The sequence below is a fragment of the Dipodomys merriami genome, unplaced genomic scaffold (genome assembly GCF_024711535.1).
Source record: "Dipodomys merriami isolate MVZ:Mamm:240054 unplaced genomic scaffold, mDipMer1.0.p SCAF_30, whole genome shotgun sequence".
Lineage (NCBI taxonomy): Eukaryota > Metazoa > Chordata > Mammalia > Rodentia > Heteromyidae > Dipodomys > Dipodomys merriami.
The window spans coordinates 13424562-13446432 of NW_027204493.1; the positions used below are offsets into that span (position 1 = coordinate 13424562).

The 21871-nt window shown below is 37.7% G+C and overlaps 1 protein-coding gene across 4 annotated transcripts in view; it reads right to left on the reverse strand.

The window, feature by feature from the left end:
- The window catches only part of Arl15 (ARF like GTPase 15), a 379440-nt gene that overhangs the window by 58447 nt on the left and 299122 nt on the right, over positions 1-21871 (reverse strand). Inside the window, exon 5 of one of the 4 annotated variants that reach the window (XM_070041165.1) lies at positions 10640-16206. The exons of the other annotated variants lie outside the window; for them this stretch is intronic. Coding sequence (XP_069897266.1) covers positions 16114-16206 — 93 coding nt within the window. The 3' untranslated portion in view covers positions 10640-16113. Of the gene's footprint in view, positions 1-10639; positions 16207-21871 lie in introns of those variants that run through there. 4 annotated transcript variants of the gene reach the window in all.

Here is a 21871-nt window from a genome sequence, read left to right on the forward strand (position 1 = left end):
CTTGTTGTTGGCTGAAAGTTAGTAGTGATTTACTTTCAAATTTCAATCTTCACCTCTCTAGGGAAATGCCTATTTAATTCTACTGCAATTTTTGTGTAAGAACTACAATAATTTCTAAACGCTTTTAAACATGAAGAAAGATGAAACTCTATTATTGTGCCAATGACTTTTTTTATTATTAGGTGTCAAATGAGAAAACATTCAAATAAGAAACTGCACTGGGACTTTATAGTCAGTAGAAAGGAATATCTGTAACATGGAGTCTAAGGTGTGTTTAAGTATGTGAAAAGAACAAATAATCCAAAACAGTTTTATTAGATGACAAGTAGGGAAATGTTCTATTTGTTGTTACATAACAATGTTGTTGCTAGCACAGGGTGAAAATTTCAAAGTGGAGGGAATATAAAAACGCTGTACATTGAACTTTTGCAAATGTCCACTTTGCTACAGCAACTCATGATCATAAAACAGTCAAAATAATAATAAATACTCATTCAGAGCAGTGACATAATGTTCATAAATATTTATATGCATGCTGAACAAGACTATCCCTAGGAAATATGGCTGTGGTATAGAAAGAAAATGAAGACTTGAATAGAGCTCTCATTTTGCCAATTACTAGGCTCTCAAGTCCTGGGGAAGTTTCTTACTTAACCTCTCTGAGCCTATCTCTCTTCTATAAAATGAACAAGATTTCATTAACCTCAGAGGAATTAGGAATATGATATAAGTGCCTTGGGAACTACAAAAAAATACTATATAAATGCCAAGGGTTATTAGTATTGAGTAGGAGATCATAGACGCTTACTATGTTTACATGTTTACAATTTCTGTTATTAAAACAAACTTTTTATACAGCAAAATAAGCTCTGGGTTATCTGTATACTTTTTTAATATGTATTTTTATTGTAAAGATGCTGTACAGAGTGGTTACTGTTACATGAGTAAGGTAATGAGTCCATTTCGTATGGAGCACTGTTATAGTCCATTTCGTATGGAGCATTGTTACCCCTCCTTTGTTTTTCCCCTACCATCCCTCCCCCCCCCCCAGTCCACCAAAGCTGTAATGTTCATTTCAACATAGTGTCTTATACATCTTGTAGTTATAATGGGTCATCCTGTACACTTTAATGAGCCTTTCTAGTCCTTGAGTTCCCTATGGTAGAGAACATGGTGAAGAAAATATGTTGTACAGAATTTTAGTTAATCGTAGAGTAGTTATTGTAGATGTTCAGAGCTCTCTGGGTGAGAAACAGGAAGAACTTCTTAGGATGGATAGGGCAGGGTAAGGGAGGGGGAAGAGAAGGGAGGGAGGGAAGGATGTCACTTAAGGAGTTTGAGAGAGTTAGTAAAGAGAATGTGAGAGGAAGCCTATCATATTATAATTTAAAAATCTAAGATTATTTTCATATCATATACTGGCTCAAGAACTCTGTTCTATATAGTAGATTTTTCCTCTTCTACTTGGTTTTTCAATTGTAATGAAAAAAAAAAAGGAGCTTTCCTTCCTTCTAAGGGGTAGAATTATCCTCATGCTTTCGAAACCAGTGCTGGGGTCCTTTTATGGTAGATGCTAGGTACAGGCAAGAAGGGCCTAGTTACTTAAGGTTGCTACATTCATTGTCTCCATCTACCATCAGGAAATGCACTTCTACCTTGGGAACCAAGACCAATGTCTACATTGGTCTATATCCACATTCTTACTATCTGACAGATTAGCTTGTTAATACAACAGAGAAGAAGAAGGTAACTATTTTTCAATCAGATTCCCAAGTTCCATAGCCTAAGTCTGTAACAAATCACCTGTCTACTCCCTAACACCAACTCCTGACCATCCCTCACTTTTCACTCATTCTATGTCTGCTCAAACTTGCAGAAACTCACACTTGTTTTTCAGAAATATATAAAGAGGAAGCCGGGCGCTGGTAGCTCACGCCTGTAATCCTAGCTACTCAGGAGGCTGAGATCTGAGGATCACGGTTCAAAAGCCAGCCTGGGCAGGAGAGACCATGAGACTCCTATTTCCAATAGACCACCAGAAAACCGGAAGTGGCGCTGTAGCTCAAGTGGTAGAGTGCTTGCCTTGAACTGAAGAGCTGAGGGACAGCGCCCAGGCCCAGAGTTCAAGCCCCGCGGCCGACCAAAAAAAAAAAAAAGAAATATATAAAGAAGAATCTACATTTTTGGGAATCTGTATTGTGCCAGTCTTCTAGGTAAAAGGCTTCACATATATGGATTTATTTATTCATTTATTTATTTATTCATTTATTTATCTCATGCCAGTCCTAGGGCTTGAATTCAAGCCTTGGTCCCTGTCCCTGCACTTATTTTGCTCAAGGCTAGTACTCTACCACTGAACCACAGTGCCACTTTTGGTTTTCTGGAGTTAACTGGAGCTGAGAGTGTCACGGACTTCAAATCATTATCCTCTGATCTCAGCCTTCTGAGTAGCTAGGATTACAGGAGTGAGCCACCAATGCCTAGCCATACATGACCTTATCTGATATTCAAATAGTCAGGAAAATTAGGCATTATTGCTTAATGCTGTCCTCCAACATATTGCTGACCAGAACTATTTTGCCTCTAAGCATAGGAGTATATTAATTCTTATGTAACTAATTTTTGTAAATTGAATGCTTTCTCTCTTTCTCTCTCTTTCTTTCCCTCCTTCCCTCCCTCCCTTCCCCCCACCCTTCTCCTCTTTTTCTGTGCTAGTCCTATGGCTTTAATTCAGGTTTGAATTCAGGGTTTGGGTGCTATCCCACAGCTTTTTTTTTTTTTTTTTTTCTCTCAAAGCTAGCTAGTGCCCTACCACTTGAGCCACAGCTCCAGTTCTTGGCCTTTTGGTAGTTAACTGGAGATAAAAGTCTTATTGTCCTTCTTGCCCTGGCTGGCTTTGAACTGTGACCCTCTGATTTCAGCCTCCTGAGTAGCAAGAGTAACAGGGATGAGCCACTGGATCTCAACTCAAAGTGAACACTGTTACATAGAAGAAGCACTGACTCCAGTTTCCATCATCAAACCTGGCCCTGGATAAATGGAGGTGCTATACTCTAGCACTAGTTTCTGGAACCCATCTGCTGGGTGAAGATCTCTGCTTTTCCTAGCACTGAAAAGTACATCTTCTGCCTCTGGGTACTACAAAAGCAAGGTTCAATGCTAACTTGAAGTTCATCTAAAAACTACTTAAAGAGAACATCTTATGTGCTCTGCTGGATCCTGGTCCCTCATATCACCTGGAATGGAGAACTGAATGAACTTGACTTCAGCTAAGGATTATAGAAAATGGAAGATGGCAGCAAAGATGGAAAAGAGTGCCCACCTTCTAGGTCAATCTTGATTTCCCAATAATTTACTTCATTCAACAATTAGGTCACTTGTAAAGAGTATGCATTTTTCTATGGAGACATTTTCTTCCTACCCAAATTACCTAGTAAGATTTACTATTTCCTCTTTGTAGAGCTTTATAAAGATGTGAAGTACTTTGTAAAGCATTCCTTGTAAGCTTACAGTGGTAATATACCTGGAATCCAACTTCAGTTACAAATTCTAAAACTGGAAAAGACTTTACAGTTTAAGGGAGAATGTTTTGATAAATAAACACTGCTATAAAACTTAAAATTTTAAGCCAGGGGTGTAACTCAGTCGTAGAGTGCTTGTGTAGGATACATGAGGCCCTGGATTTGATATGCAGCACTAAAAGAAAAAAGCAAATAACCCAAGACAAGTTAATTTACAGTTTACTAACACATTTTAGTGCCAGGAAACTGATAACTACAAAAATGTCAGAGTAGGTATCTTTAAGATTGTACTCCCCAAGGAAACAAAGGAGTTATATGCAAAAAATTTTCAGAATTTGCTTTGTTGGAATTCTAGAAAACAAAGGCTTATAGCAACCAAATAAATGATGAATCAATAGATAAGGACACCACTATGCTGCTTTATATGTTCTAGTGCAAAGAGAACAAGCCCAATTTTCCACAAAAAATATTTGAAATTTATGTTTTATACAAAATTATAATGCATGCAAAAAAGAAACTGGCCCACTCATAGAATAAATGAACAGCTATTGTACTTGAGGACCACAGACATTGGATTTACTATAGAAAGACTTCAAAACAACTGTTTTACATTTGCTCATAGACGTAAAGGGAATCACATACACAGCACTTAAACACACCAGGGAAGTATTACATTAAGATAAAAATCAACAATCAGATGGAGATTATAATAGGAACTATAGAAATTCTTGGGGCAAAAAGCTTAAAAACAAATTTAAATACTCACTAATAGGTTTTTTTTTTTTTAAATCAGGGGTTGAATTCAGGGATTCACATTTGGTAGGCTGGCGCTTTACCATTTGAGCCATGCCTTTTTTTTCAATGTTGTTTTTTGTTTTTTCAAATAGTGTCTTCTGGTTTTGCCCAGGGGTGGTCTTGAATCTCAATCCTCCTACCCTGGTCTCCCTGAGATTACAGACATACAGCACCCTTCTAGGCTTATTTATTGAGAAGGGATCTTGCTAACTATTTTCTCTGAGCTATATTTGAACTGTGACCTCTTCCTATCTGCCTCTTGAGTAGCTTGGATGACAAACACACTGGGAGGCTAAGCCTCTCAGTAGAGAATTCTAATATTAGATGCGAATAAGCAAAAAAATTCAATCAATATGGAAATAGTTCAGTTAAAATAATAGACTCTGAGGAGAAGACAATAGGATGAAGAAAAATAAACAGGTCCTAATAGACCACAGCAAATGGGAATTCCAGGGAGAAAAGAGAAGGGGAAAGGAAAACTATTTGAAGGAACAATGGGTCAATATGTGGTAAAGGACAACAAATTTCAAGAAGGATCAAGGAAAAGAGATCTTCACGAAGAAAGAGAAGAGATTACTGAAAGCAAAAGAATGGAGTGAATTCTGAAAGCAGCAAGAGAGAAGCATCTCATCAAATGCAAGAGATGCTCAGTAAGATGAACAGATTTCTCATCATAAACCACAAGGACCAAAAAGGAATTGGATGACATTTTTAAAGTGCTGAAAGAGAATAAAGAAAAACATCTACGAAGAACTTTGTTTCTGTCAAAAACTATCTTACAAAAATGAAGAAGAAATTTAGCAATTCCTAGATAAATGCTGAAAAGGTTTATTATCAGTAGAAATTCTGTACCTGAAAGCAAAGAAAACAAAAGTACATTAGATAGTAACTCAAAACTATGGCAAAGAAACACAAAATGCCAGGAAAAGTCAGCATATGAATACATATAAAAGCCAGTTCTTTTGTGTTCTAGGTTTAAAATTTCTCTTTTTATTTCTTACATTATTTAAAATACAAAAGCAGAGAACAATAATTTTAAACCTACATTTATGGGCATACAGTGCATAAATGTAATTTGTGAGAACAAAAACACAAAGGGAGGGAAAGACAGAGTTCTTTTCTACATGTTTTTAAGTTAGTATTGAATCCAAGTAGATTATCATAAATTTAGGAGTGTAAATGAAATCTCCATAGTAACCACAAGAAAATATCTAGACAAATAATCACCAAAGGAAATGAGAGGGGAAACTTCATCAACAAACCACCAAGGTAATAACCTGGAAGGCTGGGAAGGTGGCTCAGAGGTAGAGCACTTGCCTTGCATGCTTGAGGCCCTGGGTTCAATTCCTCAGCACCACATAAACAGAAAAGAAAAAGCTGGAAGTGGCGTTGTGGCTCAAGTGGTAGTGTGTGCTAGCCTTGAGCTGAAGAGCTGAGGGACAGCGTCCAGGCCCAGAGTTCAGGCCCCATGACCGGACTCCCCCCCCCCAAAAAAAAGAATGATAATAACCTGGGGAAGTATAAGGGGGAATAAGGTAGGAGCAAATTCCCACCCCCAGACAGCAGCAACAATCCACAGACACATGTAGTATGGAAGGAAATAAGGAGCCAAAAGGTACATAAGACTTACAGAAAACAGACAGCAAAGAGGTTAAGGTTCTCTTCGTATGTAAATGGGTCAAACTCTCCATTTTAAAGGCAGGGACTGGCAGAAGGTGTAACAAATCACGGTCCAATTATATGCTGATAATAAGAAACTCACTTTACAATCCAAAGGCTATATAAGTTGAAGTGGAAAAAGTCGGAAAAAAATATTCTATGTAAGCAGCAACTCAACAACAGTAGGGTAGCTTATACTCATACAAGTCAAAAAAGACTTCAAGTCAATAACTTTTATAGGAGACAAAGAATAATGATATGTGTAAATAAAAGAATCAATTTACTTAGAATATATAATAACTATAAACATATGCATCAAATATTAGATTCCAAAATATATGAAGAAAGCAGTACTGAAGAAGGAAAGAGTTCTATGAGAGAAAGTGAGACACTTCAACTCCTTATTTTCAGTATTACAAAGAACATCTAGACAGAAAATAGACACAGAGGGCTTCAACCACATTATATGGCCAATTAAAAATAATATATACATCACTCTAGCCAATAACATACCTTTTCTAAAGTGTGTATGGCATAATTCTCCATGACATAATAAATATTTGATCATAAAACAAACCTCAATAAATTAGTATATAGTAGAAAGTAATTTCATTTCATTTCAATTATCATTACTATTTTCTTTTGGCTGCACTGGAGTTTCGACACATGGCAGATGGTATGCTGCTGAGCCATGCCTCCAGATCAGTGTCAAGTGTTTGAGGATTACTTTGCATTAGCTTTTCAAAGAAATATATTGACTACTAAATATGGAATGTATGATGTATAGTTAAGCTAAATGACATCTAAGATGAGGTAGAAAATCCCACAAAGACACATTCTATCTATGTGCTAACCAATGGGAACCAAATAATGAAAGAAACGGAACTTTCAGTCTCATGTGAGTCCAATTTTGTCAGAGAAGATTGTCAATACATATATTAAGAATTGAAGGAGCCAGTATGGCGACCCATGTCTGTAATCCTACCAACTTGGGAAACTGAAAGAAGGAGGATCACGGTTTGAGGATAGCACAGGTGAAAAGTCTGTGAAACCTCCTCTCAATCAGCAGCTGGAAGTAGTGTCTTATCCCTATTATCCCAGTTACACAGGAAGCTAAGACTCAAAAAATGATGGTTCCAGATTAGCCTGGGCAAAGAAAACTTCACAACTTCCCATATTAACAGTGAAAGCTGGGTAATACATGCCTGCCATTCTAGCTAAAACAGGACGCACAAAACAGAATTCAGGTTTAGACACATACTTGGGGCAAAAAGCAAATAAATCCCTCTATCTGAAAAATAACTAGAACAAAAAGGGCTGAGTCTGGCTCAAAAGGCAGACTGCCTGCCTAGCAAGTGTGAAGCTCTAAGTTCAAACCCTAGTAGCACTGAGAAGAGAGGAGAGCGAGGAGAGAAAGAGGGAGAGGGAGGAGAGAGGGAGATAAGAGTAGAGAGGAGAAGGGGAGAAGGGACTGAGAGGAGAGAGAGGGAAAGAGAGCAGAGAGAGAGGAGAGAGAGATGGAAGGGAGAGAGTATAAGAGAGTGAGAACCAACACACACACACACACACACACACACACACACACACACACACACACACACACACACACACACACACACACACACACACACACGAGGCCTAGTTTTTTTTTAGGATCTTAATTTTATGTGAAAGGTAAAATAGATTAGATGAGAGAGAAAATTAGGCCTTTTTATGCCAGGGCAGAGAAGGTAGAGATCTCTGCCATGAAGGTGTGGCCATGTCTTTTTGCATTTGTTATTCCTATTGGCAATAACTTTTTGCACTGGGTGTACTTTTGCTGGTTTTACTATTGTGAGACCTTCTGTGCTCACCCTCAGTGAAATTTCATTCTTCTCCTCTATGTCCTTTGCACTATAGTAGTCAATTCCCTTTCCTTTCTCCTTGGGGCCTTCCCCACTTAGCACTTAGCACAGACAAACTCAACACCTACTTTACTTGGTAATTGTGTTTACTAACTTAGACTTTCTCTGCACTGACAATTTCAACAGGACAGAAAGTTGGCTTTTTCTGATTACTGCTACATCTCCTGTGCTTAGAGAAGTGCTAGACACACATTGGATATTTAGTAGATGTCTGCTGAAAGAATGAGTCCGTAGAGATGCTGTGCAGACAGATGGATATAGGAGACTAGAGGCTGGGTGAAATGACTTGAAGCAGACATGCTTGAAAGTCAAAAAATTAACATGATATTACTTTTCTAATATAAAGATGAGGAAATTGGCTCAGACAGGGTAAATAAGACTGTACAAGGTACACACCAACTTCTTATCACATAAACTGAAAAAAATCTTAACTGGTATAAGACAGATTATTTTTTTCTAGTGTGAATTCTAAGAAAAATCAATACTTGGGATATTTTAAATCAGAAACATGGAAAACCAAAAAATGATGTTTTTTGTTTGTTGTTGTTTTATTTAATATGTATTTTTATTGTAAAGATACTGTACAGAGGGGTTACAGTTACATGAGTAAGGTAATGAGTATATCTTTGATGGAGCATTGTTCCCCCCTCCTTTGTTTTTCCTTTTCCAAACATTTCCTCCCCACTTCCCTAACTCCTCCCTCCCATCCCACCTCCTGAAGTTGTAAAGTTCATTTGCAACATAGTGTCTTGTACATCTCATTGTTACAATGGGTCAGCCTGTATCCTTATTGCAGCATTTTGGTATTTCTCTTCCCTTCCCTAAATTAGAGAAGTGTATATACAAGATGCAGGGCACAGACATCAAATACAATGAAAACAGGGGTTACACCATGGGGGAAGAACATACAAAAGAAACAAAAATATCACATAATATATTGTAACTACATTAAAACATCAGCAAGAAAGATAAAACCTCTTGTGTCCCTATCCTGGGGTTCATTTCACTTAGCATCATCTTATGTGGTCATATGTACATAGCTTGTGACGTTTCCTGCTTGTCCTACACATATACTAGTTATTGCAAATAAGGAAAACCATGGGACTTATGTTTCTTTGGGCTTGGCTTACTTCACTTCATTTAATTTTTTTCCAAGTTTTTCTATTTCCTAGCAATGTCATTCTTTCTGATGGAAGCACAGAATTCATATATATATATGTATAATATATGTGTATATATATATATGAATATATATATATATATATATGTATATCACATTTTCTTGATCCATTCATCCACTAAGGGGCATCCAGATTGGTTCCATATCTTACCTATGGTGAATAATGCTGCAATAAACATAGCTGTGCTGGTAGCTTTAGTATGGCCTTGTTTGTGATCATTTGGGTAAATGCCCAAAAGTGGGATTGCTGGGTCATAGAGGAGCTCTATGTGGAGTCTTTGAGGAACCTCCATACTCCTTTCCACAAGGGTTGAACAAGTTTACACTCCCACCAACAATGTAGTAGGGTTCCCTTCTGGCCACATCCCCTCCAGCATCTGTTGTTATTAGAGTTCTTGATTATAGCCACTCTAACTGGGGTGAGGCGGAATCTCAATGTTGTTTTGATTTGTATTTCTTTTATGGCCAGAGAACTTGAGCATTTCTTCATGTGTTTATTGGCTTTTCTTATTTACTCTTCAGAGCAGTCTCTCTTTAAGTCACTAGTCCACTTATTTAAGGGACGGTTGTTTCTTTGAAGATTTGTTTTTGGAGAATTTAATTTTTTTGAGTAAATTCTAGATATGAGGTCCTTGTCTGTTATATGGCTAGTGAAGATCTTCTGCCAATCTGTGGGCTTTCTATTGATTTTTCTAGCTATGTCCTTTGCCATGAAGAAGCTCTGCAATTTCATACAATCCCATTTGTCCAACCTTTCTTTGATTTGTTGTGTTTCTGGGTCTCTATTAAGAAAATTTCGGCCTGTGCCAAGGAGACCTAGAGTCTCTCCTATTCCTTCCTGTAACGTTTTCAGGGTGTCTGTTTTGACTTCGAGGTCAATCAACTTCGAGTTGATTCTGGTGCAGGGTGATATATAAGGATCTAGCTTTAATTTTCTATAGGTGATTAACCAATTTTGACAGCACCATTTACTGAAGAGGCAGTTTTTCTTCCATTCTATTTTTTCTTTTTTTAGCTCCCTTATCAAAGATTAGGTGGCTATAGGTCTGTTGGTTCATTTCTGGGTTTTCAGTTCTATCCATTGGTCCTGAGGTCTGTTCTGGTGCCAGTACCAAGCTGTTTTGATTACTATGGCTTTGTAGTAGAGTTTGAAATTTGATATTGCTATTCCTCCAGCACTGTTCTTTCTGCTAAGGATTGCTTTTGCTATTTGAGATCTTTTATTGTTTCATATGAATTTTTAGATCACTTCTTCTATTTCATTGAAGAATGAAGCTGGGATATTGATAGGTATCACATTGAATTTGTAGATAGCCTTTGGCACTATTGCCCTTTTCACGATGTTAATCCTCCCAATCCAGGAGCATGGAAGGTATTTCCACTTTCTTAGTTCTGCTTTATTTTTAAGTAAGTTTTTTATTGTGAAAGTACTGTACAGAGGGGTTACAATCAAATGAGCAAGATAATGAGTACATTTCTTATCAAGCATTGTTCCCTCCTCCTTTGTTTTTCCCGACCATCCCTTCCCTCCCATCTCCACAACTACATTCCCCCTCCCCCACCTAAATTGTCTTGTACATCTCATTGGAAGGAAGTGGTGTTGTGGCTCAAGTGATAGAGAGCTCTCCTTGAGCTGAAGAGCTAGGAATAGCAGCCAAGCCCAGAGTTCAAGCCCCACGACTAACAACAACAAAAAGTATATAATGTCCTTAGTTCTGCTTTAATTTCCTTTTTCATGTTTTTAAAGTTTCCATCACAGAGGTCCTTCACTTCTTTAGTTAACTCCTAGAGCTACTACAAAAAGAGTTGCTTTCCTGATTTCAGCCATGCTCTTCTCGTTATTGGCATGTAGAAAGCTATTGATAGTTGAGGGTTAATTTTATACCCTGCTACTTTGCCAAAATTTCAGATCAGCTTGAGTAACTTGGGAGTGGGGTCTATGGGGTGCTTTAAATACAAGATCATGTCATCTGCAAAGAGGGAGAGTTTTACTTTAGCTTTCCCTATTTGGATCCCCTTTATGTTTGCATCTTGTCTTATTGCTCTAGGTAGGCATTCTAATACTAAATTGAAGAGAAGTGGAGAGAGTGGACTTCCTTGTCTCATTCCTGAATTTCGAAGAAATGGCTTTAGCTTTTCACCATTAAGTATAATGCTGGCTGTACATTTGTCCTACACAGCCTATATTATATTGAGGAATGTTCCATGGATTCCTTGTTTTTCCAGAGCTCTCATCATAAAGGGGTGTTGGATTTTGTCAAATGTTTTTTCTGTATCTATTGAGATAACCATGTGGTTCTTATCCTTGCTCTTGTTGATGTGAAGAATTATATTAATTTATATGTGTATATTGAATCAGCTTTGCATCCCTGAATGAATCCTGTTTGATCATGGTGTATGATTTTTTTGACGAGTTGTTGAAGTCGATTTTTTTGTTGTTGTTGGTTGTGGGGCTTGAACCATGACACCACTTCTGGTTTTATGCTGGTTTATTGGAGATAAAAGTCTCACGGTCTTTCCTGCCTGGGCTGGCTTTGAACCATGATCCTCAGATCTCAGCCTCTTGAGTAGCTAAGATTATAGCCATGAGCTACTGGCGTCAGGCTTAATTGGCCAAAATTTTGTTGAGAAGTCTTGCATTAATGTTCATCAAAGAAATGGTCTATAGTTCTCTTTCTTTGATAAGTCCCTGCCTGGTTTTGGGATGAAAGTATTATGGCTTCATAGAAGGAGTTTGGTAGTGAATTTTCACTTTCAATTTCATTGAAGAGTCCGAGGAGTATTGGTGTGAGCTCTGCTTTGAAGGCCTTGTAGGATTCAGCTGTAAATCCATCTGGTCCTGGATTTTTCTTGTGTGGGAGGTCTCTTATTGCTGTTTTTATTTCAATGCTGGATATGGATCTGTTTAGTTCGTTTAAATCATCTTGGTTTAGTTTAAACATGTCAATATTTGCTAGAAATTCGTCTATTTCTTACAGATTCTCAAACTTATTAGCATAAAGGTTTGAGAAGTATTCCTTTAAAATGTTCTGAATCTTGGTTGCTTCTGTGGTGATGTTTCCTTTCTTAATCTCTGAGTTTGTTTATTTGGGTGTGTTCTTTTCTTTTTTTCATAGGATTTGCTAAGGGTTTGTCAATTTTGTTAATTTTTCAAAGAAACAACTCTTTATTTTGTTGATTTTTTGGACTTTAATTTGTTTAATTCTGATTTTAATTTTAATGATTTGTTTCTGTCTACTGGTTTGGTGTTGGTTTTTTTTTTTTTTTTGTTTTTGTTTTTGTTTTGGACACAGGATCTTGCTATAAAGCCAACCTGGTCTTGAACTCCTGATCCTTCTGCCTCTATGTCCCAAGTGCTCAGATTATGGGCATGTGTAACCATCCTGGGTCTAATAGTGTACTTTTCATAGTGCTGCTTTTTAAAAATTGTAGTTCTTGATGACAGATAGCTCCAGGACACACACACACACACACACACACACACACACACACACACACACACACACACACACACACACACACATGTCCAAGCACCTATAGTCCTACCTTCTTAAGAGGCTGAGATCTGAGGATCATGTTTGAGGCCATCCTAAGCAGGAACATCCATGAGACTCTTATCTCCAATTAATCAGCACAAAACCAGAAGTGGAATTGTAGCTCAAGTGGTAGAGTACTAAGTAGCCTTGAGCAATAAATCTCAGGGACAGCCATCCAGCCCCTGAGTTCAAGCCCAAGGACTGCTGCACACACGCATGTGAACACCCTCCTCCCGCCCCCACACAAGTAAACTCCTTCAGTGCCAGCAATATGACCCAAAGCTATGAAGCTGGAGCACAGAGATTTCTTGAGTTCTAACTAACTAATTCAAGGGCAGAGTTTAGAATGCCAAACAGGTTAGAGATAGCTTATCACCCCTACCAGTTGGTTATAAGAGAAGCTTTTAGCTCAAGAGTGGTCTTTCTTGTAGTTCTTTTGTGTTGCTGGGTGAAGGAACACAGTGTTTTGTGTGCTAGATGCCCAGGTTCACTGTTGTGATACGTATCAATATGCCTGACCTGTTTTCTTGCCATCATTAGTGTTTACTCCATCTCTTTGAGGGAGTGAGGGAAAAGATTCTTCCAATATTACATATTCTTGGCCAAGATAGGACTTGACCTGGATTTTCAAACTCAGCTCAGAATGTATTCCAGTACTTCCAATCCTCTGTGCCTTTTATACTCACAAAATAAAAGTTGTCAGGCTGTATTTCTGGAACACTGTGTAGAACTCTGCCATTTTTACCTTCCTCAAAACATCAAGAGACAGAGTCATGTGGACTTTTCTGTCCAGACTGGCTTAGAACTACGATCCTCAGATTCTAGCTTCCTGAGTAGCTAGGATTACAGGTATGAGCCACTGGAGTCTGACAGGATGCTTGTCCTTTTATCACATGTCCAAATGTTAGACTCTGTTTCTCCCTATCTCCATAGGCAAGACATAGGAAATACCAAGCACAAAGAGGAAACAGGGTAATTGCTTCCCTGTAAAACAATATTATAAGCTTGAAAAAGTTTTCAGGTTGTGCTTAGATTGGACAAAACAATATAACCATAGACTTCAGAGATCATTAGAACTAAAAGGGTCAAAGAGTGTGAAATGCGTTTTTCTTCTTTTTGCCTGTCCTAGGGCTTGAATTCTGTGCCTGGGCACGGTCCCTGGGTTCCTTCTGTTCAAGGCTAGCACTCTATCACTTGAGCCACAGTGCCACTTTTGGCTTTTTCTATGAATAATTGGAGATAAGAGTCTCCTGCCTGGGTTGAATTTGAACCAGGATCCTCAGAGGTCAGCCTTCTAGGTAGCTAGGCTTACAGGTGTGAGTCACTGGCGCACAGCAAGTGATTTTAAAACTGGCCAAAAAAAACTCTATTGGTTTTATTGTGCTCTAAAATAGCATTTACTATAGATTGCCCATTCCTTATCCAAAATGCTTGGAAACTAAATTATTTCAGATTTCAGAATATTTGCATATGAATATTTGCATATACATAATGAGATTCTCGGTGATGATATCCAAGTCTAGACACAAAATCCATCTAGATCCCACACACACCTTATGTACACAGCCTAAAGATAATGTTACACAGTATCCTCAGTACACCTGCTTTCTGACCCATCACATACACGCAGAATTTTCTACTTGTGGCATCACGATGGAGCTCCAAAAGATTCAGATTATGTTAATTTGTGGCACATAAAAACTAAAGAAGGAAAACAATATGCCTTATGTTATTATGAAAATTGTGAAGAACAAATTAAAATTTAAAAATAAGGCAGAATACATGCATGAGTTTCGGAAATTCTGACAGTAAAAAAAAGTCATGAAAAAAGATAAAACTATATGCTTATCTACCATCCCAATTCTAGTCTGCAAAGTCATCTTGTGACTTATATTTTTGTATATCCTTAAAGGAAAAAAAAGTTATATGCTTTCAGAGTTTGTGTTTGTATTAATTTAATCTTTCTCTGTCTCTCTCTGTCTCTGTCTCTCTGTCTGTCTCTCTCTGTCTCTCTCTGTCTCTCTGTCTCTCTCTCTCTCTCTCTCTCTCTATATATATATATATATAATCCAGAAAAAACATATTTAACTATTTCCTTACTAATGATACTTACATTGTTTAGTTTTTTTTTACTACTATCAGTAATACTTCCATTGAACCTGTGGCTTGATATAGTTCAACAAGTATATCAAGAAAACTACTACCAGTAAGAATGTAATTACCATTTTGACAGGTATAGCAAAGTGCCCTCTAAAATACTTGCATAATTTTTATTATAGCAAATGGCTGGAAACTACAACATTTGTAATGGAAGGGTACATGTGGTGATACATACCTGTAATCCTAGCATGTGGGAGGTAGAGGTAGGAGGATCAAGATTTTGAAGCCAGTTTGAAGTACATAGTAAGATCCTGTCTCAAAAGACAGTCAACCAACCAGCCAGATAAATTTAAAAAGCTATTATTTAAACGTAAGCTGTGTATACTACGTCATGTATGACATTTCTGGGACTACTGTGATTTACATAAAGAATCACCATTTACTACAACCCCATATATTGGAAATTCCACGTTACCCAACTCCAATTCACTGAGAGAGGAACTCATACTCACTGCTAATGAAACCCCCATCCTAGTGATCCTGGGGGCTGGAAGCCGGCCCAGGAACTATAATTGGAACCATACAGGAGAGTGTTATGTCAGTTTTTGAACAGTAAGTTTTATTTTGAAATCTATTTGAATCAGCTTGTAACAATCCCCAAACCCAAACATTTGCTTATTGTCTGCCTTAAGCATTGATCAGAAGATGTGTGTGTGTGTGTGTATACATATATATATACACACATATATACACATGTGTATATATATCATATAGATGTTCTATTTTTTTCAAGAAATTGACAGAAGTGTTCACATTAAGTGTTGTGGAACAATTTCATCATTTAACTGTACCTCCTTTAAACTGGATCCAAGACCTAAAGGATACCCGAAAGTTGCATGTTTTAAATTTAAGTTTTAAATTATGATGATAATGCTCTCTAGAGACTACGAGAGAGGAGACAGTAGAAAGTAATCTCTATCAAAGTTTCACAAAATGGTGTATAAATACATACCTCATCTTTTTCTTTACAAATTGGTGTGACTTGAGACTTTTAAAGCACAGAGGTAGATTACTTAACACTATGGTTCAAATAAGATAATGAAAATATAATACCTAGCTCAATGCCTGGTGAAGAGGGGGCTTCCTCATTTATTAATCCCAGTATTAAGCATAGGTCTGAGAAGATAGAAACAAGTGTTTCCTAGGATGTAGGCAAAACAGGCAAAGGAGGATGGGAAGAATGACAGTGGAAATTGAGTGTCAATTAGCACATTTATTCTTCTTCTCAAATGAACAATGAGCATGCTATCTCCAAAGAAGTGCATTACAGTGCAAGTTTGACAGATTTCCACATCAGGGTTTTGGTGTTCCAAGACTTTCTGCAGACTTTGGCATGGTAAAAAAACATCTTGAAACTCTTATTCAGGAACTGAAGAATTGAAGTTAGTCTTGCTTTGGGTGAAAAATAAGTGCTTCTCTGTAGGAGCCAACACAGAAAATTGTAGGGTCTTCTGACAAGAGAGGCAAGATATGACATTATTTCTTCATCTTATGAATTTCATGAAAAAGAAATTCATACAAAGTGAAAATTCAAGAATATAAAATTAGGCAGGAACTGATGGCTCAGTCCTGTTCTCCTAGCTATGCAGGGGTCTGAGATCAGGAAGATGATGGTTTGAGACTATCCTAGACAAAAAACCTCATTAGAACCCATCTCCAAATAATCAGAAAAGGCAGGGCACAAAGTCTGGCTTCAGTGGTTGAGCACCAGCCTAGCCAGCAGGAGGCCCTAAGATAACAAAACCTGAGTACCTCAAGCTTCTTTCATACCAGGCTTGTTGTGAGATGGTCCCAATAAGTTGGACCTTTTCCTTCCTTATTTTTCCTGGACAAGCACAAAACTCATCCTTCATAGAGGATTCACTTTACACGAGTGCTTCCAATGCAACCAGTTAGTATATTCCATAGGAAAGTGATTGTGTTTTTCTTTTCTATTCCTTCCTTTTTTAAAAAAAAAGTATATCTCCCTTTGAGGAAAAAGATGCCTGGATATTACAAATAAGGGAAACCATGGGACCTATGTTTCTTTGGGCCTGGCTTACTTCACTTAATATACTTTTTTCCAAGTTTTTCCATTTCCTAACAAATGGTGCAATGTCATTCTTTCTGATGGAGGCATAGAATTCCATTGTGTATATATACCACATTTTCTTGATCCATTCATCTACTGAGGGGCATCTGGGTTGTATGAGTCAAGCGGAAAAGGTCAGATAATGTGATGTCAGGAAAATGAACCCTTAGATGTGTATTTTAATGTTTTTTTCTTTCATGCATGTGTTTCTAACGCATTTATAAGATTATCTCTTTGTTGCTTTGTATGTCCCTCCCCCACAGTATAACCCCTGCTTTCACTATATTTGATGTCAGTATAACTTGTGGAGGAGATGGGGAAAAACCAGTTGTTTAAGGATACAGGTGGACCTGTTGCAACAATGAGAAGTACAAGTCGTCATGTCCAAAACGAGCTTTACAACGTCGGTACGGGGGGGGGAGGAGAAGGATTGGGATTGGGGGGGAGGAGGGAGGCTGGGAAGGGATGTGAAGGGTAAACAAAGGAGGAGGCTGCAATGCTTGGTAAAAAATGTACGCATTATCCTGCCCATGTAATTGTAACTCCTCTGTACAGTATGTTCACAAATAAAATTAAATTAAATTAAAAAAAAAAGAAAATACACAAAAAAAGAAAAAGAAAAAGATGCCTGGAGATATTTCCATCCTTTTCTTTTTTTTTCTTTAAAAATATTTATTTATTGTAAAGGTGATGTACACAGGGGTTACAGTTACATAAGTCAGGTCACAGGGACATTTGTTTTTTTTTTTAATATGCTTTTTATTGTAAAAATGCTGTATAGAGGGGTTACAGTTATATGAGCAAGGCAATGAGTACATTTCCTATCAAGCATTGTTGCCTCCTCCTATGTTTTTCCCTACCATCCCTTCCCTCCCACCTCCACAACTACACTCTCCCCCACTGCCTAAATTGTAAAGTTCATTTTTCAACATAGTATCTTGTGCATCTCATTGTTACAATATCCCTATTTAAGCATTTTGTTTTTTCCCTTCCCATCCCCAAATTAGAGAAGTGTATATACAAGATGCGGGGCACCAACATCAAATAAAATGGGTCATACTGTGGTGGAGGAACATACAAAAAAACAAAACAAAACAAAATCACATGGTACATTATAAATATGTTAGAAACAATAACAAGAAAGAAAACAAACACTTGTGTCCCTATCTTGGGGTTCATTTCGCTTAACATCATCTTATCTGGTCATATGTACATAGCTTTTGACCTTTTCTGCTTATCCTAGACATATACTAGTTATTGCAAATAAGAGAAACCATGGGACCTGTATTTCTTTGGGCCTGGCTTACTTCACTTAATATAATTTTTTCCAAGTCTTTCCATTTCCTAACAAATGGGACAATGTCATTATTTCTGATGGAGGCATAAAATTCCATTATATATATATATCACATTTTCTTGATTCATTCATTCACTGAGAGGCATCTGGGTTGGTTCCATATCTTTTTTTTTTTTTTTTTGGTCAGTCATGGGGCCTGAACTCTGGGGGCCTGGTAGCTGTCCCTCAGTTCTTCAGCTGAAGGCTACCGTTCTACCACTTGAGCCATAGCACCACTTCTGGCTTTTTCTGTTATGTGGTGTTGAAGAATCTAACCCAGGGCCTCAGGCATGCAAGACAAGCATTCTACCACTGAGCCACCTTCCTAGCCCCTGGTTCCATATCTTAGCTATGTTAAATAATGCTGCAATAAATATTGTTGTGCTAGTAGCTTTAGTATGGTCCTGTTTGTGATCATTTGGGTAAATGCCCAAAAGTGGGATTGCTGGGTCATAGGGGAGCTCTATGTGGAGTCTTTTGAGGAACCTCCATACTACTTTCCAAAGTAGTTGAACAAATTTACACTCCCACCAACAATGCAGTAGGGTTCCTTTCTGGCCACATCCCCTCCAGCATCTGTTGTTATTAAGAGTTCTTGATTATAGCCATCCTAACTGGGGTGAGGTGGTATCTCAATGTTGTTTTGATTTGCATTTCTTTTATGGCTAGAGAGGTTGAGCATTTCTGCATGTGTCTATTGGCCATCCTTCTTTCTTCTTCAGAGAAGTTCCTCTTTAAGTCTTTAGCCCACTTATTTATTGGGAAGTTGTTTCTTTGAGGATTTGTTGTTGGGGGATTTAATTTTTTGAGTTCCAGGTATATTTTAGATATGAGACCCTTATCTGTTGTATGGCTAGGGAAGATCTTCTCCCAATCCATGGGCTTTCTATTGATCTTGCTAGCTATGTCCTTTGCCATGCAGAAGTTCTGCAATTTCATACAATCCCATTTGTCCAACCTTTCTTTGATTTGTTGTGTTTCTTGGTCTCTATTAAGAAAATTTCGGCCTGTGCTAATGAGACCTAGGGTTTCTCCTATTCCATCCTGTAATGTTTTCAGAGTGTCTGCTTTGACTCTGAGGTCTTAGATCTGGTACAGGGTGATATATAAGGATCTAGCTTTAGTTTTCTACAAGTGATTAACCAATTTTGCCAGCACCATTTACTGAAGAGGATGTCTTTGTTCCATTCTATTTTTTTAGATCCCTTATTAAAGATTAGATGACTATATGTCTGTAGGTTCATTTCTGGGTTTTCAATTCTATTCCATTGGTCCTGCGGTCTGTTCTTGTGCCAGTACCAAGCTGTTTTGATTACTATGGCTTTGTAGTAGAGTTTGAAATTTGGTATTGATATTCCTCCAGCACCGTTCTTTCTGTTAAGGATCATTTTTGCTATTGGGGTCTTTTATTGTTCCATATGAATTTTTGGATTGCTTCTTCTATCTCATTGAAGAATAAGGTTGGAATATTGATAGGTATCACATTGAATTTGTAGATAGCCTTGGGAAGTATTGCCATTTTCACCGTTTTGATCCTTCCAATCCAGGAGCATGGGAGGTTTTTCCACTTCCTAAGTTCTGTTTTGATTTCCTTTTTCAGGTTTTTAAAGTTTTCATGGTAGAGGTCCTTCATTTCTTTAGTTAATTCCTAGGTATTTTATTTTTTGTGGGGCTATTACCAAAGGAGTTGCTTTCCTGATTTCAGCCGTGCTCTTCTCATTGTTGGCATACAGAAAAGCCATTGATTTTTGAGGGTTAATTTTATACCCTGCTACTTTGCAAAGTTTTGAATCAGCTCGAGTAATTTATCCTTTTCTTTTTGACTGTGATGTGCTCCTTTAAACTGGGAATACCTATTTAAGCCAAAATTGAGAGGATTTTTGAGCAAGTAGGGAATTTCATAGTCATCTAAGGTTACTTTATCATAATTTACATATTCCTTCTGATAATCAGACAATGAATTCTGATGTAACTCTCTTGAACTGAAGAGCTTGAACTGAGTTAGCCAAGGTATAGTCCTATCCTACTAGAAGTAAGCTCCTTCTATCATTCTGTACTTTAGTTTTCTTTTCTGCGAAACACAGAAATTATTATTTATTGACCACTATGATTCCTTTGAGGCCAGAGAGTCTGCAAAATGTGTCATGAGAAGAATTACAAGTCCTATTTTTAGAAATCTCCATTCCTTTAACTTCTGTCTATGTCACCTATCCTCTATGACACAAACATATTTTCACACTACAGTTCCTTAAAACTGAAAGCCAGAAGCTATTTCTTCCAGAACATTCTTTCCTCCAGACCCAGAAGATTCCTAAAGACATTATTCCTTGTATTATAAGCATTTCCTTTACTACCTGAATAAATTATATCATGGTGCCATGGACCAAACTTAAGGTATTTTTATAAAAAAAGGGATGGAAAATTCAAGTTTTGTAACTCATAGTATGTGTTTTAAAGGCTTTATTTATTTATTTATTTTATTTTATATTTTTGGGTCTGGTCGTGGGGCCTGAACTCTGGGCCTGGGTGCTGTCCTTCAGCTCTTCAGCTCAAGGCTAGTGCTCTACCACTTGAGCCACAGCACCACTTCCGGCTTTTTTTTTCTTATGTGGTGCTGAGGAATCGAACCCAGGGCCTCGAGCATGCAAGGCAAGTGCTCTACCACTGAGCCACCTTCCCAGCCCCCAAGGCTTTATTTTTTAAAGAGATTAAATAAAGAATATTATTCTAGTAAACTGCAGCTGATTGACAACAGTTGACATTTAATTAATTACTATTTCTATGAGCCAAGGATTTTTCAGTCTTTGTAAGATTTCAGAATTCTGAGATGGAGGACACTGTGTTGAAATATGGTAAAAGCCTTAGAGACTACAGAAGGGAGGTGGGCTGTTGGGCCTTGAATTAAACTGGCCATGCACACAGCACTTGGGGATTCTATTTCTGTTTCTTGGGTTTTCTTGTATCCTTCCTCCTGTGGGTCTGTCTGCTATTACTTCACACTGTTGCCAATGGACTTGACTATAGCAAATCATCTTTCTTCTTCCAATTTCCTGCTTCTGATCTACTGTGGCTCTGGCAGCCAAATAACTCAACATTTTGGAAATTAGAGCAAATGGACCAAGATACCATTTTTCATTTGTCCCAATTGGTTAAAAACATAAAATAATGATAACAATTATTGTTGTGGAAATCTAAGACAAACTCATAATTCTTCTAGGGATATGCTCTAAACTGATAGAAACCTTTTGAATAGCTTTTGTCCAGACTATTTTAAACATCTTAAAACAGTGCATTCCTTCAAGCTGAAAAATTACATTTAGTAATCTGACATCAGAAAATAGATGATCAAGTATGAAAAGGATAAGTTAAATAATGCTAAAGAAGCTGGGAAGTTGGCTCAGTGGTAGAGTGCTTGCCTCGCATGCATGAGGCCCTGGGTTCAATTCCTCAGAACCACATAAGCAGAAAAAAAAGCCAGAAGTGGTGCTGTGGCTCAAGTATTAGAGCTCTAGCCTTGAGCTGAAGAGCTGAGGGACAGTGCCCAGCTCAGAGTTCAGGTCCTACAACTGGACGCCCCCCCCCCCAAAAAAAAATAATGCTGAAGACTGAAAGGATCCTAGAAATCCACTAATAAGGCACTGGTTTAATAAACTTTGTGGTAGACATTTAATAATGTCACAAAATAACTGAGATCTATAATTACCAAAAA